We start from the raw sequence: 19927 nt of genomic DNA on the forward strand, positions 1-19927 counted from the left end.
AGTTTATGCAGAAACAATTAACAAAACCCCAATACTCAAGGTAGATCTGAATGCATCTACTAAACTGTTATCCTGGGACAGTCTGGGAACTAGATGGTTTTAAAAGGATTGTTTACTTCTTGTGGCAAAGTTTTTGGAAGAAACTCTAGCTATTCAACTAGTGGAGTTCTTAGCACTACCTAAAGTCTACCCTACTTCTAATCCAGTTTCTATCCATTTTATTTAAACTTTCTGGGGAGAAATACTATGTTCTTTTCAGTATTTGCAATGATCTATGACAAGAAATTAGTTCCATGCTTTGACTGCAGTACAGGTCAGCATCAGCTAAGACTAAGACACTAGATATCTTGTCCAAGTAAATCAAGTTCAGTTCATGGGAAAGATATTTCCCTGTGAGGTAGTTTAAAATCCTCCTCAGGTGGGTTCTTTGTGTTAAGATGCTAATTTGAAAAAAATTTTATTATATGATCACACCTTTCAATGCTAATTCAAACTTTTAATATGTATATTCCTTGGCTTGGTAGCTCTGTTTGCAAGTCTGAATTTGATCATTCCCTTTTCTCTCCTTCTGAGGTTTCTAAGTTATCAGCAATTTAAGTCTTGTCTCTTTGCAATCTAAAACTGGTTGATTTGGAGCTTTTCCTATCTAGAGGATATAAAAAAGTAATTAGTCCAAATCATTACCTAAAAGGTGAGGGGGTTAAGCTAGATTTTAACATGAAATTGGATTCAAGTAATTAACATGCAAATTAAAAAAATCCTGCCTGCAATTTCTGGCTCTTAAGTGTGATTTATGCAGTATATTAATACTGTTATCCAAAATTTCTATCACTCTTTCCCCAGCTGAATATCACGTGTTAAATTTCTGGCTATGTAGTCATCAAAGGCTGGGTGCACTGTGCATCCAGCACATCAATGCCTTTGGGGATGAGCTGCCTTGTTTCACTGAATAGTCTCCCTTAGATGACCTGTGAGTGGTGTTGAGTGATGCTAAGAGAATAGCATTAAGCTATCTCTAGTACATACCAGACAAAGGCAGAAATAAATATTTTCTAAGATTTTTCTAGCATATTCCCTCACAATTTTTAACATCATTTGCCGAATATTTGCAGCTGATGTACAAAAGGAAAAAAGCTGTCAAGCATCCTTTGACTTCTCTCAGACTGTAAGCTGAAATTCATTGCTGACAAGTATTGTTTGGAAGCAATAACACATGCCTTCCATTTCTGCAGCTGTAATGCGACTAATATGACTTAAATCACCCAAAGTAGTTGTTTCCCATTGGTTTATTAAATCATTCAATTCAAAGTTCTAGAATATTATTGCTTATTTGACTGTTGGTCACATTTTTTGAAATATTTTTTAGAGATTCCTGCTCAGCACTTTGATGACAGTTTTGATAATACTTCAAACATACTTTGCACCTTTTTGTTTATGGACTAATAATACATTTTGTGTCTGAGCCAATGGGTTGTCTTGTGAGATATATTTGCAAAATATTTGCTTGTGTTTAGGAAAAATCTTTGGCTCCACATCAGCTGGTTTCAAGTACATTATATCCCCTTATAATACTTCTGAGTAGGCTGTCCTTTTAAGATTCTTGAACTAGGAGCATTCTACAAAGTGACATGATTAGAAGATTGTCTGAGTTCCTGATCATCTGACTGACATTCTGAAAAATCAATAGACTGCTTTGTTTTATTATTGTAATTATTGTCTTTTCTATGCATAGGTTTATATGGGAGTTATAATCATTCTTTCAAATTCTCATCCAGTTAGAAAACAAACATATAATGATTTTCTACCTTTTAGTTTACGCACAATAAAAGACAGTCATCTTGTACTACTGGAAAGCTAGTGAGGAAGCCACAGCTCTTGTACTTCGTTATGGAAACACATTCAAAGAAATATTGATACAGCCTTTTCTATCTTGATATGTTACTTCCAGTAACATTAATGTAATGGCTGTGTAGACACTTGCATAGTAGACATATGCAAAAGTGCAGTGCAGCCTAAACAGACAGTGTTACAGAAATGATTGGTTTTCTTCAAATGTTCTAAGATGCTTCAAGGAGTATATTGGGGCATATAAAGCTTAATTTCTAAAGCAAGAAACAGATTTCTAGGTGCACGCTTCCTTTTGTTATAAAAAGCAGAGGAATTATGAATGAAGTATTTCTTTGATGATAACATATGTTACTATCTAACAGTAGTAAAGGACACAGTTTTAAGAAGTTGACATATTAGTAAAGGGTATATTAAAAAAACCTGACACCCCTTTCCTTAAACCTTATGCAAGTTTTAGATATATTTTAAATTGCTTAGACATTTCAGGTAATGAATTGTGTATTTTAAACATGAATCCTTGAAAGAATACTTGTTAACATATCAGTAGGTGTATTAATAGGCAAAACCATATAAGACATCAATGTACCATTATTCAGAAATTTCAGCTTGAGTGCTTCAATCTCAAAAATCTCCAAGATCAATCTGAATAGTGCTAGCTAGGTGTCAGAGAACTGAGGAGCTGTTAATATTTGAGCTAGTAATGCAATGTCTGTCCATAAAATTGACTTAGCAAAATTCAGTAGCCACTAATACCGTTGCTCCATCATTGAAACAACTGTTCTGGCAACCCATCACACAGTACTCTGTTTCACAGAGGCCCTGCCTATCTCTCATTCAAGTTACAGTAGTGCCAGTACAGATTATTCAAGTGTAGTAACTCAGGGTAACTTCACTATGGTGAAAACAAGAAGAATTAAATATGATAATTTTGGTACTCATGGGAAAATTGGGGGTTTTACTGGCAAGTACCACTGCTCATTATGTGTGCTCCTACGTATCAAGTGAAACAGCTAAAAATAAAAAGCAATTTATAAAATACGTGTTTGCCATTAATAGACTATAAATCTAGATGTTTGAAAGACATGGAAAAAAAAAATCTAGAGCCAGATATGCAAATGCAGACTCAAATTTTGTAATTCTTGAATGCTTGCTAGCATAAACTGAAAATGAGGCAAAGAATACCATGCTCTCAGCCTTAGAATGTGAGACAGAGCATTAAAAACTGAGGCACACAGAGGCTGCCACTTTGCCAATAACAAGGACTGCACTGGGATCCAAAACTAATAGCATAAGCCTTCAGCTAGGACTAGAGAGCAAACAGAAAGGACTGTGACTGGGAATAAACACAGTCCTGATATAAATGGAGAAGACGTACAGATGTGCAGCCACAAACTGGGAACTCCCACAATCTGGGAACACATATGCTGCACTGGCTGGTAAAAACAAGGACACTACCCCTTAACCTCTATAGTGAAGTCTAGCATTTGGCACTAAGGAGTCACATTTTTTGTGGATGAAACATGTAATACGTGCTATCCAGTGAGTTACACGTAAGTTACAGAGAGAAAAGTAGCCAGATGAAGACACTCTAAAAAATATTAGGACATATGGGATTCAGATGCAAACTGGTGAGCAGCAGGATGTCCATGTGAGTCACCAGGATCTGAAGGGTGCCTAGCAGTAGCAGGATCAAGCCCTCAATCTATAATAGAAATGCATAAGAGAAAAATCATTATTGATGCTTGGAGAATTTTTAAGCCAAGTTTACTGTTGTTGACCAGGTGATAACAAGCTGTGCTAGTGAGCATTATTGGAAGCTGTCATTTTCAGCTGTCATTCTTGCTAACAGAATGCCACATAGCATGATCCAAAATATTGCACGTATTTCACCCACTCGGATTACACCTGCTAGTGAGATAAGCCTACATAGTTAATTTTACTGTTCACACCGTGACCAAATGGAAATCAGAATTTTGTGCAGTTTCTAATATTTGTGGTTTTGGTTGCATTTGAATGAGTTCTATACAAAACATAAACAGTCTGTGTATCATCAACAGATTTTTAAGTAAAAAGCAACCCACAAAACCCATGCACCTCTAGCTAAAATGGTTTCCTTGGATTCTTTGGACATTTTTATTACAATCTGGTATACCCCTAATGTTTTCACAATTTGCAATTAAAACAAAATCTTTTCCAATTTTTTAGCTAGCAATAGCTAAATCTACCTCAGCTTAATCCAGGGGTAAAATTAAAACATACAAATTGTCATTTCTCTTGTCCTCAGCAAGTAATTTCAGCTTGACAATGGGAAATCTGTTGGTCTACGGATAGAAATAATCCAGATCTATAATTTAATTATATAAACATCAGTTAAGACAGATTCCAAAGCCACTTGAATGTCTGACATTGATTGCATTTCACTAGGTCAATAAATATTTGCTTCTCTGTCTAATAATCCCAGTATCATTTGTAATAAAATGAAAACTGACATCTGTGTACCTGTAAATATCTTCTACAACAGGAACTCATTATAGAGAAATAGATAACTCATGTGTGCAGTTTTGAATTTTTTTAATTTTTAATTTTTTTATGCCTTGCATTTGTCTGATCATGACACTATTCAGCATCCTATTTTAATGGTTTTCTTTTTTGTACTGTCAATGGAGACTCTACAATGGTTTCTTAAAAAGCATCAGGTCAATTAGCTCATTAATTCTTAGGGGAAAAATGTTTAATACCGAGCCACTCAGCTTAAATTGTTTCTATATCTTTTGTAACAATCCTATTCTAAATACAGTAACTCCCCAAAGTTTTTACATTCATTTTTCTTGAAAAAAAATGGTGACAGTTGGAAGAATTATCAGGTACCGAAATGTGGGCATATTTTTGCCTTGAAAGATGTTAAATGTGTATTTTTTTTTCTAGAGAATCATGGCAAACCTTCCCTTTTCTTTCAGGAGGGATAAAAATAACTGTCATCATCATGAACACAAATCATATAAAGCACATACCAATTCTGCGTTCACACAGTCTCTTTGAGAAAATTAGGAAGAGTTGGAGAGCAAAACACAAAGAGTTGATAAACCTACACTATGAGAAACAATACATTAGCCTATATGTAGCTATGCATTATTTTTAGACTCTTTAGTATTGAAGGTTTGCATGTTTATAGCCAATTTTGTATCCCTGATAACAGACAATGGAAGCAGAGATTCATATTTTGCCAAATTTTTTTGTCTTTCAATCCTAAAAGAATGCCAGTTTACCATCTTTAACAGTGACATTATCTTAAAAACACCTCCATATTCTATATTCTAGTACCACAGATTTTATCTGAGACTACACTCTGGTATTATATTTTTTAGCAACAGCATATTTCACCTTGATTTGCAACAAATCACCACATGAAATTAAGTGTTAATTCACTGGGTAATACTACATCCTTATTTGTATCCAATACTCCACAACAGATGTGCTATTAATAAATAGTCCCACTTGGCCAAACTTAAAGAAATTCAAAATGTGAGCTGCTGTGAGCAACATGACCTAGAGTATAGTTCCAGTGAGATATATTTTGAGATAGCTCATCCATTTTTAACAGCTTGCTAATAGTGATCCTTACTAGTAATCATTTTCTTCTTTCATAAATATTTTCCAATATTTGAACTGTTAGAATTGTGTGTGTTATAAGGTCCTAATTGCTGCAAAGACTTACTGCTGAGTAGCAAGTAGTACAGAATATTCTCATTGATTTTCAGCACCTACGGTAGGTAGGTTCTGTCACAGACTTCTTGAATGACCTTGGACAAATTACTCACATCAGATACTTAGGTGCTTAAAGATTCACAAAATAATGTAATGTCCTTAGACTGGAATGAGGTTAGGCAGAGAAATGTCTACCTGTATATTTAGGTGACCCTAGTCCTTTAAAAATCTGTGTTCTTCTTCCTCCGTTCTCATTTGTAAAATCAGGACTAAATATATCTTCAGTTTTCCAGTCCATGTCCAGCTGTCTGTTTATATTGTAAAGATTGTGGAGGTTCCATACCCGATGCTAGAGTAGCTTTTAAAGGTGGGGACTTACACAGTTAGTTTTCTTAATACCTTTTGCTGCTTCTATGGAGACAATGTCAGGCTCACAGCTCTTGCGATTTGTTGTTTCTGAACAGTTAACAAACAGTTTGCAGTCCCCACGCAAGCAATGACAGTTGAGAGCTTGCTTTGTTCTAATTTATGTTAATATTGTGAAATATTTTGCAGAAATACTGCAAAAAGAGAGCTTTTAAGCTTAATCAGAAGAGACATACTTAAGAACTGTAGGCTTGCACAAAAAAATGCTAGTCCAAAGGACATAAATGTAGCATTACATTCATCCAAATGGAATAGGCAAAAACCCCCTCAAATAAGCAATGAATAAATTTGTTTCTAAAATGTCCTTTTAGCCTGAGGAGTCCAGTACCATGCTGTGACTGGAAAAAGTATGCAGCTGAGCTCATCTCCTGCAAAACTCACCAAGATTTCCCACTGACGGTATTGTAAAACACAGCTTATCTCTCACTTGAACATTGAAGCTTGTTTAAAAGTAAACAAAGCTCAGTGACTTATGAACTTACCCAGTATAACACATCAGTCCATCCTTCCATGGTTATACACTGGAACACAGTCAACATCGCAAATGCAAAATTATCGAAGTTGGTTATGCCTCCATTTGGTCCAACCCATCCACCCTTACATTCAGTGCCATTCATGACACACTGACGTCCATTCCCTGAGAATGCACAAGGTGCTGGATCTTCTTCAACTAGTATATCTGAAAATTGACAAAAAGAAAATCAGAACTTTCAGTTCTCAAATTTTTGTGAGTTAACTCTTTGCATAAAGAAATATCAGCCCTGTTGGAAGGTAAATCCAGATATCAACCTGAGAAATGCTGAGAAAGGCAACCTGTGGGAGCTTCGGAACTTTTAGTGTCTCTCACATCTGGGCCTTACAGCCTTAAAATAGGCTAATCAAAACTGAATGTATAAAAGAGCTCGAGTAATTAAGCAGTGGAAAGAAGCATGTAATAATACAACATATCTCTTCAGAATCTCCCCATGCTAATTTTTTTTTTTTTCCCTCGTCATTGCTGTTTCTCCACTTCATGCCACTTCATACTAACATACGGACCACCAAGGAAACAGGTCTGGACTAATTCCTACATATAGTCTATTTCATTACTTAGCTGACAGAAATGTACCCTTAGCCATCAGATACTCCCTCACGATGTTTCACTCCTTCAAAATTCTCCCATAACAACCACTTTCATTTCATCATTTCACCTGGACAGAGGATCACTGTTTTCTTTCATTACTCATTTCAGAACTGCACTTCTTACCACACTGCCACAATCTTGAAGGAGAGATACTGCCCGACTGCGAACTCAGGAAAGTATATCTTCCCTAGAATAGGACTAGTTAGCTCTTCAGTAATTAGAGATTAGAAAAAACTATTGAGTTGTTCCTTCTGGACAGTCATCCTTACTATTTTCACTACTGACATTTCAATTACACATTTCAGAAATGAAAACCTATTCAGAGCATTTTCTAATCTCTAACTAGTTTGCATTGTTGTTGTTGTTGTTTTTTAAATTTAATGCACTCTTCCTAAAATTACGAACCACAGTGAAAACTGGGGTTACAACAGTTTTAGGGCTTGGGTCCCTGTTCTACTTCAAACTGAAATCCCACAGACTTGAAAGAAAACAGAATTAATCCCTTATTTTAGTCAACAGTTTCATGACTTACCAGTTTCACTACCTTACCTGAATCAATAAGAAAACAAGATTTGTGCATTTTTCCAATAAAAAGTTCCAATCCTATAATAGCATAGATTATGATTACAAACAATACCAAAAGGGCAATATGGAGGAGGGGGACCATGGCTTTTATAATGGAGTTCAGGACAACTTGTAAACCTAAAAGAAAAAAAGAGAATACAAGATATGAACCAGACTTGTATGCCTTGCCTTACCGAATTTTCTACAATTACACATTGGTAGAAATTAACAGGCATGCAGAGTGAATCAGTTCTAAACAAGTTTAGAGCCACAAAATGTTCCTGTAACATAAAATACTTCATAAGAATCTAAACCGTTGTGTCAAAGTCTAATTATTTCCTCTGTTAATAAAGGTTATGCCATAGAAGTCAATGCTTGAAACATGTCACAAGAATTTATGGTTTTTTAGAAAGAAAGGGCATGTAGTCAATGTGTGGCTGTAGGTCATTTTATATGACCTTTAAAAAGTTCTGTGCTACAACCACAACTTCGTGGCAAGTCCTGAGAAAATGTACTCTCGGCCAATTGTGGAACTGTATTTTTGGTCTGGTGAGATAGTTACCTGGGAAAACACATTTTTACTCTGAACAAACTTACTTTTTCAGCATTTATCCCTCACACCACTTTCAGAAGTACCTCATTTTTCTTTTCTTTACTCCTTAATTAAACATTAGGCAAATTTTGGTCTTACCAGAAGTAAATCCCAGAGTAATGAAGCTGCCACGGTACCAATGAGAACAAAATATGGCTCATTTTTATTTTAATAGACTTCCTTTCTGACATTTCCTAAGATTGCTTCTTTCTTCACTTAAGTTCTTTTGCTAAATATATACCATCACGATCATTTCCATGTAACAGACTATGATATAATAAACACAGCATTAGGATTCTTCTTTTAAATGCCTTGGAAAGAGCTGAATTGTAAGCCATGAACCTCTTATTCAGCCCAAATAGCTTCAGTAATTAATAATTTATTAAAAGAAAATAGGAAAGATTATCAGAAAATTCAATTGTTTTCTTTAAATAATACCGTTCTACTTTTTAAGTTTCCTAATTTATCTGTTAGCTCTACTGAGATAAACAGAAGGCATTCATGTGCACTAGAGGGGGCAGGAAATATGAAATGTGTAATGTGCTTTGGCATACACTTACCAACATATAAACTATTTTAGGACCACCTACACTTTCAGATCTGCAGGGTTTTGGAATAAAAAAAAAATCTGAATTTTTTTTTTCTAGTGTATTTGTATTTTAACATGTAATTTACTTTTATATAAAGCTTCTAAAAAGGAAGTGTATTCCCTGTCTGCTTATTGAACTGTGTAAGATGATCATACACTGAATTAATTCACAATCCTTTTTTCAACTTGAAACAGGGTATCATACATCTCAAAACTCACTTTATACACATAACCAGATAACAAAAAATCAACTTTATATTATCTCATTTCTGTTAGTGTCTGGAACAAGAAAAAGTCAAATAATCGGATCAGTTACAGTATTCATTCCAATGGAATTAAACAGAAGAGAGCTTACTGGGCACTCCTGATACAAGCCGGAGAGGTCGCAATACACGAAAGGCTCTTAGGGCTTTGACATCAAAGCCACCAGGTTTGCCACCTGAGTGGCTGCCACCTTCTGTTTCTTTGGTTAATTGTTCCAATATTACACTAAATAATCTAGAAAATGAGATAAAGGGTAAGGTCATCACTATCCATTTACCATACAATCAAAGGTATTAGGAAATTACTTGAACTGCAGATAATTCTGAAAAGCTGTTCAGCTGTCAAAATGAGAGGTATATTTACACATTAAATCATGACAGGAAGACTTATTAAGTGCAAGAGTTTCTAATCCCTCCAGAGAGCAATGATCACACAGTATCCAATAAATTAGCATTCTGCTTGTATATACAATCTGCTATTTTTAAATAAATGAAGCTACTTTGCCACTTCTTTGTTCAAATGTTTTAGCTGTAAGGTTTGGAGAATTAGTCTTCTCTTTAGAACATGAAATAGACAATCACAAGAAACCATCTGTTTTAATTTTGATGGAATATATGAACTCCAAGTGACACTGCAGTTCAATATTCTAAATACAGTCAGCAAAAACTGAATATATGAAAAAAATAATTAGAGTCCAACATTTAATAACACCAAAAAGATTTATTTCTCACACATAGTATCTTTGAGGATAAAAATATTCCCAGATGACTCATTTATTATATTGTATTTCTTCACTGCAGAAACAAGCTAGTCAGTCATTAGAACAGTTTGGAAGACAAGAGTTTTATTTTTCTTTCCCACTTCTAGCAGCAATTTGAAGTGATGGAAGCGGTTGAAGTGCAAAGTAACCTTAGGTTTATTTTAGTTTGGCCCTGCATTACAGATGCATGGTTTTCTAGACTGTGGCTAGACCATACAAACTATATTTTCCTTTGCACAGAGTCTGTCGTTCAGTAGTTGCAAAACTGAACTTCTCCTGAAAGGATTATCAAGTCAATAGAGTTTTGTAATCCTGAAATGTTTCACACTGGTAAAGGACTCCTGAAATGTGCAGGTTTTTGGTTTTGTCAAGAAAAGTTTTCACAGCTCTGGTTCACAACTCTGTCATGATGGATAGTTGCTAGAAATCATGTAATATTTAACAGGTTGCCCCAAATAGGATATTGAAGACTTTCTCTTCCCCCAGTAAGCAACTGTATCAGTCAATACCCATCCCTATTCTGCTTCATTCCCCTCCAGAGTGAAACCCAGCCACAAAGACTACAGATCTCAGAATGAACACTAGCAACCTAGATACTGCTATAAGCATAGAAATCCAGACATTTAATATTTCAGGTCCTGATTCAGCCCTATTATTTAACAGAAGCATAATTCTACGAAAATGAGCCATCTCAATGATTTCAGAGTGACTATTCATGCTCTAAAGGCAGACATGATTAAACAGACTTCTGAATCAAGTCCCAAATTAAGAGAAGCTGTTTTCAGCCTGTCAGCCCATACATCATTCAGAAAATTAAAGGGCTACAGGGATAGGAAGGTGCTATGAAAGCTTTCTCTACCAGGACCTTATTCTTTCATAGAAATCAATGGAAATTATGTGGCATAGCATGCAGGCAAGTAGTAGACCGCTCTGAAAGTAATTCATACTCTGGCTGGTTTCAGAGAGAAGTAAAAAAGACAGGAGAAAACATCACATTCACAGCTATGTCTACTGCTCTGTCATTTTATGCCTATCCTATAAAGCCATTTAGGTATAAAACCATTGACCTCCTTTATTACTTTTACAATTGACATTTATTTTCCCGTACAGTTTACTGAAGTTTAAATGCCAAATTTGATCTTGTGGAAAAAAGTCTCTATACATGCTTCCCTTTTGCTAGTAGAAACTTCTTTTGGTATAATTAAGATTTATGTATTTGAACTGCTACAGTTTCTGCTGAGAAAGCACATGAAGCAAATTTCATCTAATACAGTCAATATAGGACATCATGGCAGCTCTTTCAAAGCTATTAAAATACCTAATTAAATTTCACAATGAAACTAGTCAAATAAAATCAGATCCAGAAGTGATTCCATACCCACCTTGGGTTATATATGAAAGTCAATTTTTCACTGGGCTTTTAAGTATTAATTAAATAAATGGACTCATGCTTGCTTACTTGCTTATGTGGATTGTATTCTTCTTAAAAGAAGAAACAAAAATATTGTTCACAGAGTGCAAGAACAAAAACATTGCTCACAGTTTTGTCAGTGCCTGACATGTTATGAAGGGTCCACCTGGTCTTCCAGGTAGACTGATGATAACCTACACAATAGTTCATATTCCAAAACTTTTGGTTTTGAGCTAGGATTTAAATCTTAGTGTGATATTTTAGGTATTTGATAAGACGTAGTCCTTTTTTCTTCGTGTTTTCCTTGGATTCACTGTGAGCATTTGACCTAACTAGATTTAGCCTCCAATAATGAGTGTTTTATGAGTTAATGGAAAATTTTTTAGTTATCATGTATTTAGGACACAGCCAAAGATAGAGGTCATGGTAATTAGACTGCTCCAGGGTTACTGTAACTCCATGGTCACTTGACAAGAGGGAATAGGTCTATTCAAGTGATGGCCTGGCAAGAGAATAGAGCTCTTATGTGTGATAGTCTCCACACCTGCCCACCAAGCTTCCCCTTCAGGCACAGAGGCCAATCTGTTGAGAATGACCTGACCTGATGAAGGATCTATTTATATACAAATTTTAGTCCTGGACCAAAACTACCTAAATGCCAAGCAACTGGCCCAAATACAATCTTCTCAGTAACATTTACCATCTCAGAATCAAATAGTTATGAATTGGATATTCATACGTTCATAATACTTACCCAAATTTAATAATGCTTTACTACAAATTCCTTTGCTTTGCATCTTTTTCTTTTCCCTTAATGTAATGATGTGAGTTAAGAGCAGCACGCACTCTAATTTCTGGGCCTTTTCAATTACAGGCAACCCTTGATACAGTTTGAACTTAAAAATGAAATTAGAATTGCACACTGCATGCCAAGGTCTTCTTTGCAAGCCAGCCACAACATACAAAGTTATATGTGGATAGTGTTCTTCATGTGCTATATCAATAAATGTTTTCAGCAAACAAAATTTACAGTACTGGCAATTCCTTTTTTTCCAATATGATCTCCTCCATATTTAGGGAATTGGGGAATATATGCCTCAAGATTAATTCCCCAGATAGCTGAAGGTAGGATCTTCTAATGAACTAGCACAACCGTTGACATGAAGTTGCTGACAAAAAAGCCAGACGTGTTATTTATCATAAGCAGGTGTATAATGTAAATGTGGGATGTTCCACTCTCCGCTCTTCTGTAACCTGCATAAGGCCCAAGCAGTCCCTCCTCTGAGGAGCAGAACAAACTGTCCAGGGTTTCCTGGTACAGCAAGGTGCACAGGGTTAAAAAAACCCCAAACATTTTTAACATACATTCTCCCCCAGGCAAGCCAATGCAGGCCTGATGTGCAGCACCCCAAAGGAAAGTACTTAAATGTCTAATTTTCCTCAGACTTTGGGAAGGTCAAAGAATGACTCAGTTAACTGTCTCCCCTGATCACTCTCCTCCACTTCGAAACATGTGGGTTCTTCCAGAGGTCTTTGTAGAATAGATGAACTCCACATAACCACAGTATAGGGATAAATGAATAAACGACATAACAATGTATGGACCTAAACAGATCAACCTTTATCACCTGGAAAGACATCAGGAGTTCACCTTGGAAAAAAATCAGATGGAAAAGATTCTGCAAGACAACCACCAAGGAAAATTTTTGGCAGAACTCAGAATTCCCTGGGAAGTTTTACTATAAAGCTGATTGTGCAACACAGCCTGCAGCCACAGATAGCATTGAGAATTTTTAGGACTTTGTTTTGAATTTTTCACTCATATCAGTTCATTCTTTTACTCCAAAGGAATAGAAATCAAGTATAGGCCATTACAGACAAACAGACCTGTACCTACCTCACTGTAAAGAAGATTTTACATCTTTGTATAATGAAGGATAAGCTACTTACCCTACTACTACTATTACAAAATCCAATAAATTCCATCCATTTCTGACATACGCGTTGGGGTGTAATAATAATCCATAGGCTATAATCTTCAAAAATGTTTCAACTGTAAAAATTATCAGGAAGGCATATTCTACTTTTTCCTATTAAAGACAAAAAAGTACAATGAAAGACAATGTGATTTAACAGCTCTTTTACTAGTTAGAATTTGCAGTAAGTGGGTAAGTTCTATTGATCAGGACTAAGGAGATACAATACCTCATGGCAGTTTATTTTACAGGTTTTAAATTGCATAGCACTTAATGATAGCTGTACTGACAAGGTTATAATTACATAATTGCATGAGATTTTCCTGTTTTCACATTCTGTAAGAGAAAAAGGCTCTGTTTCTGCAAACATGGAAGTATACTGTACCTTTGCTTAAGCAAATAGTCCCATCCAGGTCAACAGGATTCTTTGCATTCATTAAAACCAGAAAATGATGTAGAACAGGGCCCTGGTAATATCCTTAAAAGGTATGCAGTGGTATACTTACTTTCACTATTCAGTACATCAGCCTTTATTTAATTAGGACCCACAGAGTTCTACCTAATAAGGGAGTTTGAGACAGTGTTATCCCATACTAAGGAGATTCAAAAAGTTATAAGCTATTTAAGAGGGTCTTCATTTAATTTTACGTTGTCTTGCAACTTTTGCATCTTGACGTGGAAGTTTAAATTGATTTATTCTTCCTTTTACATCACCAGATTTTCTTTAAATCACCCTAATACGCTTGAAGAAATTTTAAATTAATATATCATCACCTTGTATCATTGAAGCTCCACTTTCAGATTTGTTTCAATGCTTTTTTTAAACATTATTAGTTTCTTCATTTTACCAAAATTCTTACTTTAAACAGTTACACATTGAACCTCTTTTCCTAGCTAATTCGATAATATATTTTTTGTGGCTGCTTCTTTCTATAGTAATAGCATATTTGATTTGGATAAATTGTAAAAGTCACTGCTATCAAACCAGATCAGTTAACACATTTGTTCTTTTTACCTTCAGAAATCTTAATTTCATCACTTTGTATAATACTTTGTTTAGTTACCTGTTGCTATGAAAATATTAGAGCCAAGAATAAAAGACACAAAGAGAATGATTCATTTTTTTTAAACTTGTTCAGGAACACATAATGTTGCTCACTTATCACACACAGCGTTACTTATATGGACTATAACTGCTCAGTAAGGATTACAATCTTCTACTATCATATACTCAAATATAGCACAGACATTACATATGAAACTATGTATTTGCTATTTGTTAAACAGCTTGGCACTTTCACATACAACCAAATAAAAAACAAGCCTTGACCATTTGCAATTTAAACAAATATCTTTATATTCCGCTGTGCAAAGTCTTTAATTTGGGAGGCTAGATGTCTTTTCCCTGTGAAAAGGCCATTTAGGGTTGGTTATGTATAGGATGTGATATGTCCATTTATAAATCTGACACTGGTGACTTAATAAATGTAGAGGCTTCTCAATAAACTACATACTCCTCTCCAGGTCTTTATCTCCAACAAGCAGCACCCTGGGATCACTATGAGAGGTAAGGCTTTCTTCTAGTGCAAAGCAAGAATTCCTGGATCCCATTCTCTGCTTAGCTCAGTCCCATACTCCTGCCTTTTTCCTCTGCTTTGAGTACACTTCATAAACACTGTAGAGCTTCACCCAAGGCAGCTTCTCCTCAGCTGCATTATATTTTGCATGAGAGCTTCCAGCCCAGTGAAACTGATGGACATCCTCCTTCTCCTCACTCCCTTCTCCAGATTTCTTTCCTAATACTTATTTCGAAATTGTCCCTTCCACTTAATTTACCACCAATAAACTGGAATGATTACTGGATAACAAGAGTGAAGTGGCCTCACAGAAGAAATGTGAATGGTTTGTGCACCAAAAGCCAGATTTCTTCGGCTAGAGAGCACCACAGAGGTTACAATAATATGAGTTATCAGCATTCCTGAGAAACATACTGCAAAAATGCTTAAATTCAAGCAAATCCTACCACGTACACATTTCACAATAACAGCTATTTCTGTCTCCCTGCGTATAACTAAGTCTGCAGCTTGGATATAGAAAGATAAATAATGTAAGACAACATAAGGAAGACAAAAATATTATGGTTGGCATTTGCTATGGGCAAAATATATATCAAAATCATAGTAGTAAAAGAAAAGGTGAGACGAAAGAGATAGGAAGTTTCATACATGCAAAATTTCAACAGCTTCTCTACGTAAAGGGAACCTAGGACACAGGACTGGATGGGACCGTCTGGGCCAAGTTGACCTCTTGGGTCATCATGTCCAGTGTCCTGTCATTACAGGCAAATATGTAATTTAATTCCACGCATCAGCCTACCAGATTCCATCCTAAAAAGCATCTTTGCCCTTCACTGCTCCCCTTCAAAGAATGTTCTAATGCTCTTCTGCTATTTGGGCTAGGCACCAGTCCTAGTCCCAGCATAACTTGCTTAACGGTCACGTACCCTTGCAGTTCACTTTAATGTGACAGTTTAAATATAACAACTCTGCTCTATCACTTCCCATCCATCTTTTAAAATAATATCGATCTTGTTCCTGTTTATTTTATTTCCCTTTTTATGGAACCAGGACTGTTTCTTATTTCCTAAACGGTATTGCAAACATGCCATTCAAACAATATGGGATGTAAGACAAGCTCATTTTTTAAACACTATGATGGGCTTAAGGTTACTGTGTGTCACTTAGCAGATGGACCATAAGAAACCTTGACAGCTAGACCAACAGAAGCCACATGAACCTCAGCAAGGAAAAATGTGAAGTCCTGCACCTCAGGTTAAATAATCCTGCATCAATATGGGCTGAGAAAGGACGTGGAAGCCACGTGGGCACCAAGTTAAATATGCGCTCATTATAAGTCAGACAAATTCCATATTGGGCTGTATTAGGAACAGCATGGTGAGCAGAAGGAAATTATTACCCACCTCTACTTAGTGAAGTGAGGCTGCAACACTACTACAGTTTCAGGTCTCTTAGTTCAAAAAGGGTGTTGAGAAAGCGCAGACTCCAGTGAAGGAAAGATCTCCTCTCCATCAAGAGGAGGCTAAGTGAAGGTCTAACAGTGGACTACAACTACTTGAAGGGCAGTTAAAAAGTCTATGAAGCCAAATGCTAAGTAGCAGCACATGGTAAAATAAGGGGAAACAGCCACAAGCTGCAGGTTTGGAGGTTGTTAAGAAAAACTTCTTTATCAGAAGGGTAGTGCAGAACGGGAACATGCAGCTCCAAAGCAGGAAGTTTTGAAAATGCAGCTAGGCAAAGGTACAGCTGACCTGATCTAACACTGGTGACAGTCCTGCTAGCAGCAGAAGGACTAAGGTAACCTCCAGAGGTCTCTCCCAGTTAACAGTTCTGTAATTTCTATTACTCTGATATGATTCTGATAATTCTTACATGATCATAGGGAAAAGTACAGATAGATTCAAGGCATGTACAACTACCTACACCCACTACACATTCAACATGTAAAAACCCCTGCATTCTATGTAACGTTGAACACTGGAAAGTTTTCCTTCCTTTCTGTGGAAGAATGGAAGCATTTCCTTCCATCCTTGTTCCCTGTTGTAAAGCATATATATGCCTGGTTCCAGAATTTGCCCTAGAAACTTATATTCATAATCGATACAAGATAGAATCAGGGATGACGCTATTAATGGAGCCAATGGCACAAGGGAAAGATGCTTTGTAACAGTAGCCACTAGGCAATCAAGAGCCACGATTTCGTGAAAACCTTGAGAAAAGGAACACAGGTATTTCTGTACATCTACAACCCGAGAGGCCTATTATTTTCCAGTGTTTTATTTTTCCTCCCTTCCTCCTTTCCTTCCTTTCTTTTTCTTTCATGCTCTTGCACACTCACCTTTTTTTTATTTTTAAATCACAACTTCTGTCTTCCACAGAGGCCAGATGAATGCTTTGTCCCAGTAGTTAACAATATTCAAAGTACAGGCTGTGCTTTCTTTACAGACTGCCTTTTTTTTTTTTTTAATAAGTAGGCAGCCAACAGATGTTCTAACACAAACTGCAAAATTAACAACCTGCTCACCCTCAGGAAGGTACTGGCAGTCCCTTCTCACACTTCTGTAACTTCTTGCCAGTCACTATGGACATCAATTTTTGCCTCTGCAACCAAGACATCTGTAAGCCATACGTCACCTAGCATGTCCAGAGCTTAAGCAACCATTACTCAAGAGTAAATAAAGTTTAATCTACCATATCATTTTCAGTATTAGTGGAAGAGTTGCAGAGGTAGGGTTGCTATGTAAAAATAAACCTAAAGCAGTAAGAGATAATTTAAAAATACAGACTGAAGACTGTCGTTCTAACAGTTTGATGCACACATTTATCTGTTTTCTTTTCCCTATAGTGGAGAAAACTATCCCTGCACATCTTATTTTGTTCAAATTAGTCGAGATCTTTAAGTAAATACTTTATTTCATTAAAAATTGAAGTAGGAACACTAAGAAATAAGTCAACCAACCAAACAATAAGCAAGCAGATAAGACTGCCTGAAAAACAAAATCCGTATTAAAAGAAACTAAAAGATGACAATTTTGGTTCTAAGAAATTGCACACGTTAAATTAGAAATTGTACATAATTTCCAATATCTATTATTGCCTTTAGTTCCATACTGCATCACAAAAGTAGCAGAGAAAAAAGCCTGACAGTTGTAAATCTAAAGAAGATACGAAGCACAAAAATATCTCTGTGTTACTAAGGATCTAATCCTATGGCTGTATAGAGTAATAGTAGTTTCTTCATTGATTTGATACCACACAGAGCTAGGTCATCTCTCTTTACAGGGGGCTGATTCCTGTAAGGCTGTCTAATACTTTTGTTAATGTTGCTCAAAATCTTTTATCCTCAAAATCTTTAATGTTGCTCAAAATCTTTTTTGTTAATGTTGCTCAAAGTCTCAGCAATCTTTTTCTGAATATGAGATGCAACAACACGACTGATAAGATACACTGCCTTTCTGATAGAGACCAACTAGCTCCACTTTGAAATTGATCATGGAGTAAAAACAAAGGCTACCTTTATCCACTGAGTTTCAGTTAAGTCATTAGAACTTCATTTTCTCAGCAAAAAAAATGCATTTGCATTCTTATTTTAAATAAACCAGCTTAGCAGAAACCCTGTTGCTCAGGAAGAAAGTCCCTGCCCCCCCCCCCCCAGCCAGATGGTGTACATTAGTCATCATTTATTATCTTCATATTTTCAAAATCTCTGAAAGAAATATACAAAGCTACTGTTACATGTTGTAATGTGATGCACCAAAATGCTGCATTTAACTTAAGATGTCTCCCAAGATAATTGTTTCAAAATAAAAAGTCACTGATTTGCAAAACCTTAATCTATTATGCTATGTAATTGAGTCTTCTCATGCTAATTTCTACTCCCTGGGCATCAGGGAGAAATACATTTTTGCACCCAGAGTAACATAGATGTATCAAAGTAAAAACTGCTGAGAGATAAAGTGATTCAACTCAAGTGAAGTAACCAAACTGATCAACTTTCTGCATTTTAGACATACACAAAACCAGATACTTTGACATTCTTGATTTGGGGACTAATAATCAATCATGTGCTATTAAAAGAAGATGTGTGACTGATGCCTTGACAACATACAAAGCCATTTACCTTTCTGATAAACAGCCATTCTTTCAAATTCTGCCACTGGGAAAACACAGCATTGGTAAGACAGAAAAGTAACTGAGTTTTTAATTTCAAAACATAATTTCATTTTTCAATTTCTATACCTGTACTCCCCTGAAAATCATTTGTGAGCTGCACCACAGTAATAGGAAAAAAAGAAAAGTAAACCTATTTATTCCCACATGTGGAAAATGTTATAGCAGTTTCCCAATATAGAAAATGAAACAAACATGAAATCCATATCATATACCTGACAAAAAGAAAACAGCACTAAAGCTTTACTTTGTTTCTGCTTTTAAAGCTGATGAAATAATTTACTTCCTAGATTAGATACGGAAATTACTCTCCCTTTGTTAGAAGAATTAGAATTGTTTATCACTCAAGAAATCGGTGATAACTATTGGTTAACTATGTCTTTAGATACATAACAGCAAACAAGGGAGGGAGAGTTTGAAAAACAGTGTTTTAAGGATTTGTATTCTGATCAATCCAATTAAATTATGTGGCACCTTCCTGATCCTGATCCACCTGAGGGAATACAACTACTGCTCTCAACTATGTCAGATGGCTGCATTAGTGTTCTTGTAAGTGCAAGCTTTGCTTTTAGCTGCAGAGCTCCTCTGTCTACTTTAGAAAATATATTTATTAATTATACTTCTATAATACAGACACAGGCCAATAGACATTGTTTCCATACTCAAGCGCACATACTCAAGTTCCATGTACATGAGGCCATTTTATGTTTGACTAGCAGCGTCCCCTGACCTTAAATTGCTCCCAGGACACCCGCATCCCCACATCTTGGAGTACAAAGAGGTGGACAGACCTCAGAATTCCTGAGGACTAGGATTCCAGTGTGGAAAAGGAGACAGCTTGTGTAGACATTGTATTTTGAAGAATCATTTAGCTGCTCATATGGATTCCACTTTTGGTGACTAAATTATCTCTGTGTTTCTA

The 19927-nt window shown here is 36.0% G+C and overlaps 1 protein-coding gene across 1 annotated transcript in view; it reads right to left on the bottom strand.

Annotated features, from left to right (window-relative positions):
- The window catches only part of CACNA1D (calcium voltage-gated channel subunit alpha1 D), a 192838-nt gene that overhangs the window by 112728 nt on the left and 60183 nt on the right, over positions 1-19927 (bottom strand). The window contains exons 4-7 of the mRNA XM_072875921.1: positions 13233-13372; positions 9203-9345; positions 7652-7804; positions 6462-6658 (exon numbers count right to left, since the gene is read on the bottom strand). Of these exons, the coding sequence (XP_072732022.1) occupies positions 6462-6658; positions 7652-7804; positions 9203-9345; positions 13233-13372 (633 nt within the window). The remainder of the gene's footprint in view (positions 1-6461; positions 6659-7651; positions 7805-9202; positions 9346-13232; positions 13373-19927) is intronic.

Source organism: Ciconia boyciana, chromosome 11 (genome assembly GCF_034638445.1).
Source record: "Ciconia boyciana chromosome 11, ASM3463844v1, whole genome shotgun sequence".
NCBI classification, from domain to species: Eukaryota; Metazoa; Chordata; class Aves; order Ciconiiformes; family Ciconiidae; genus Ciconia; species Ciconia boyciana.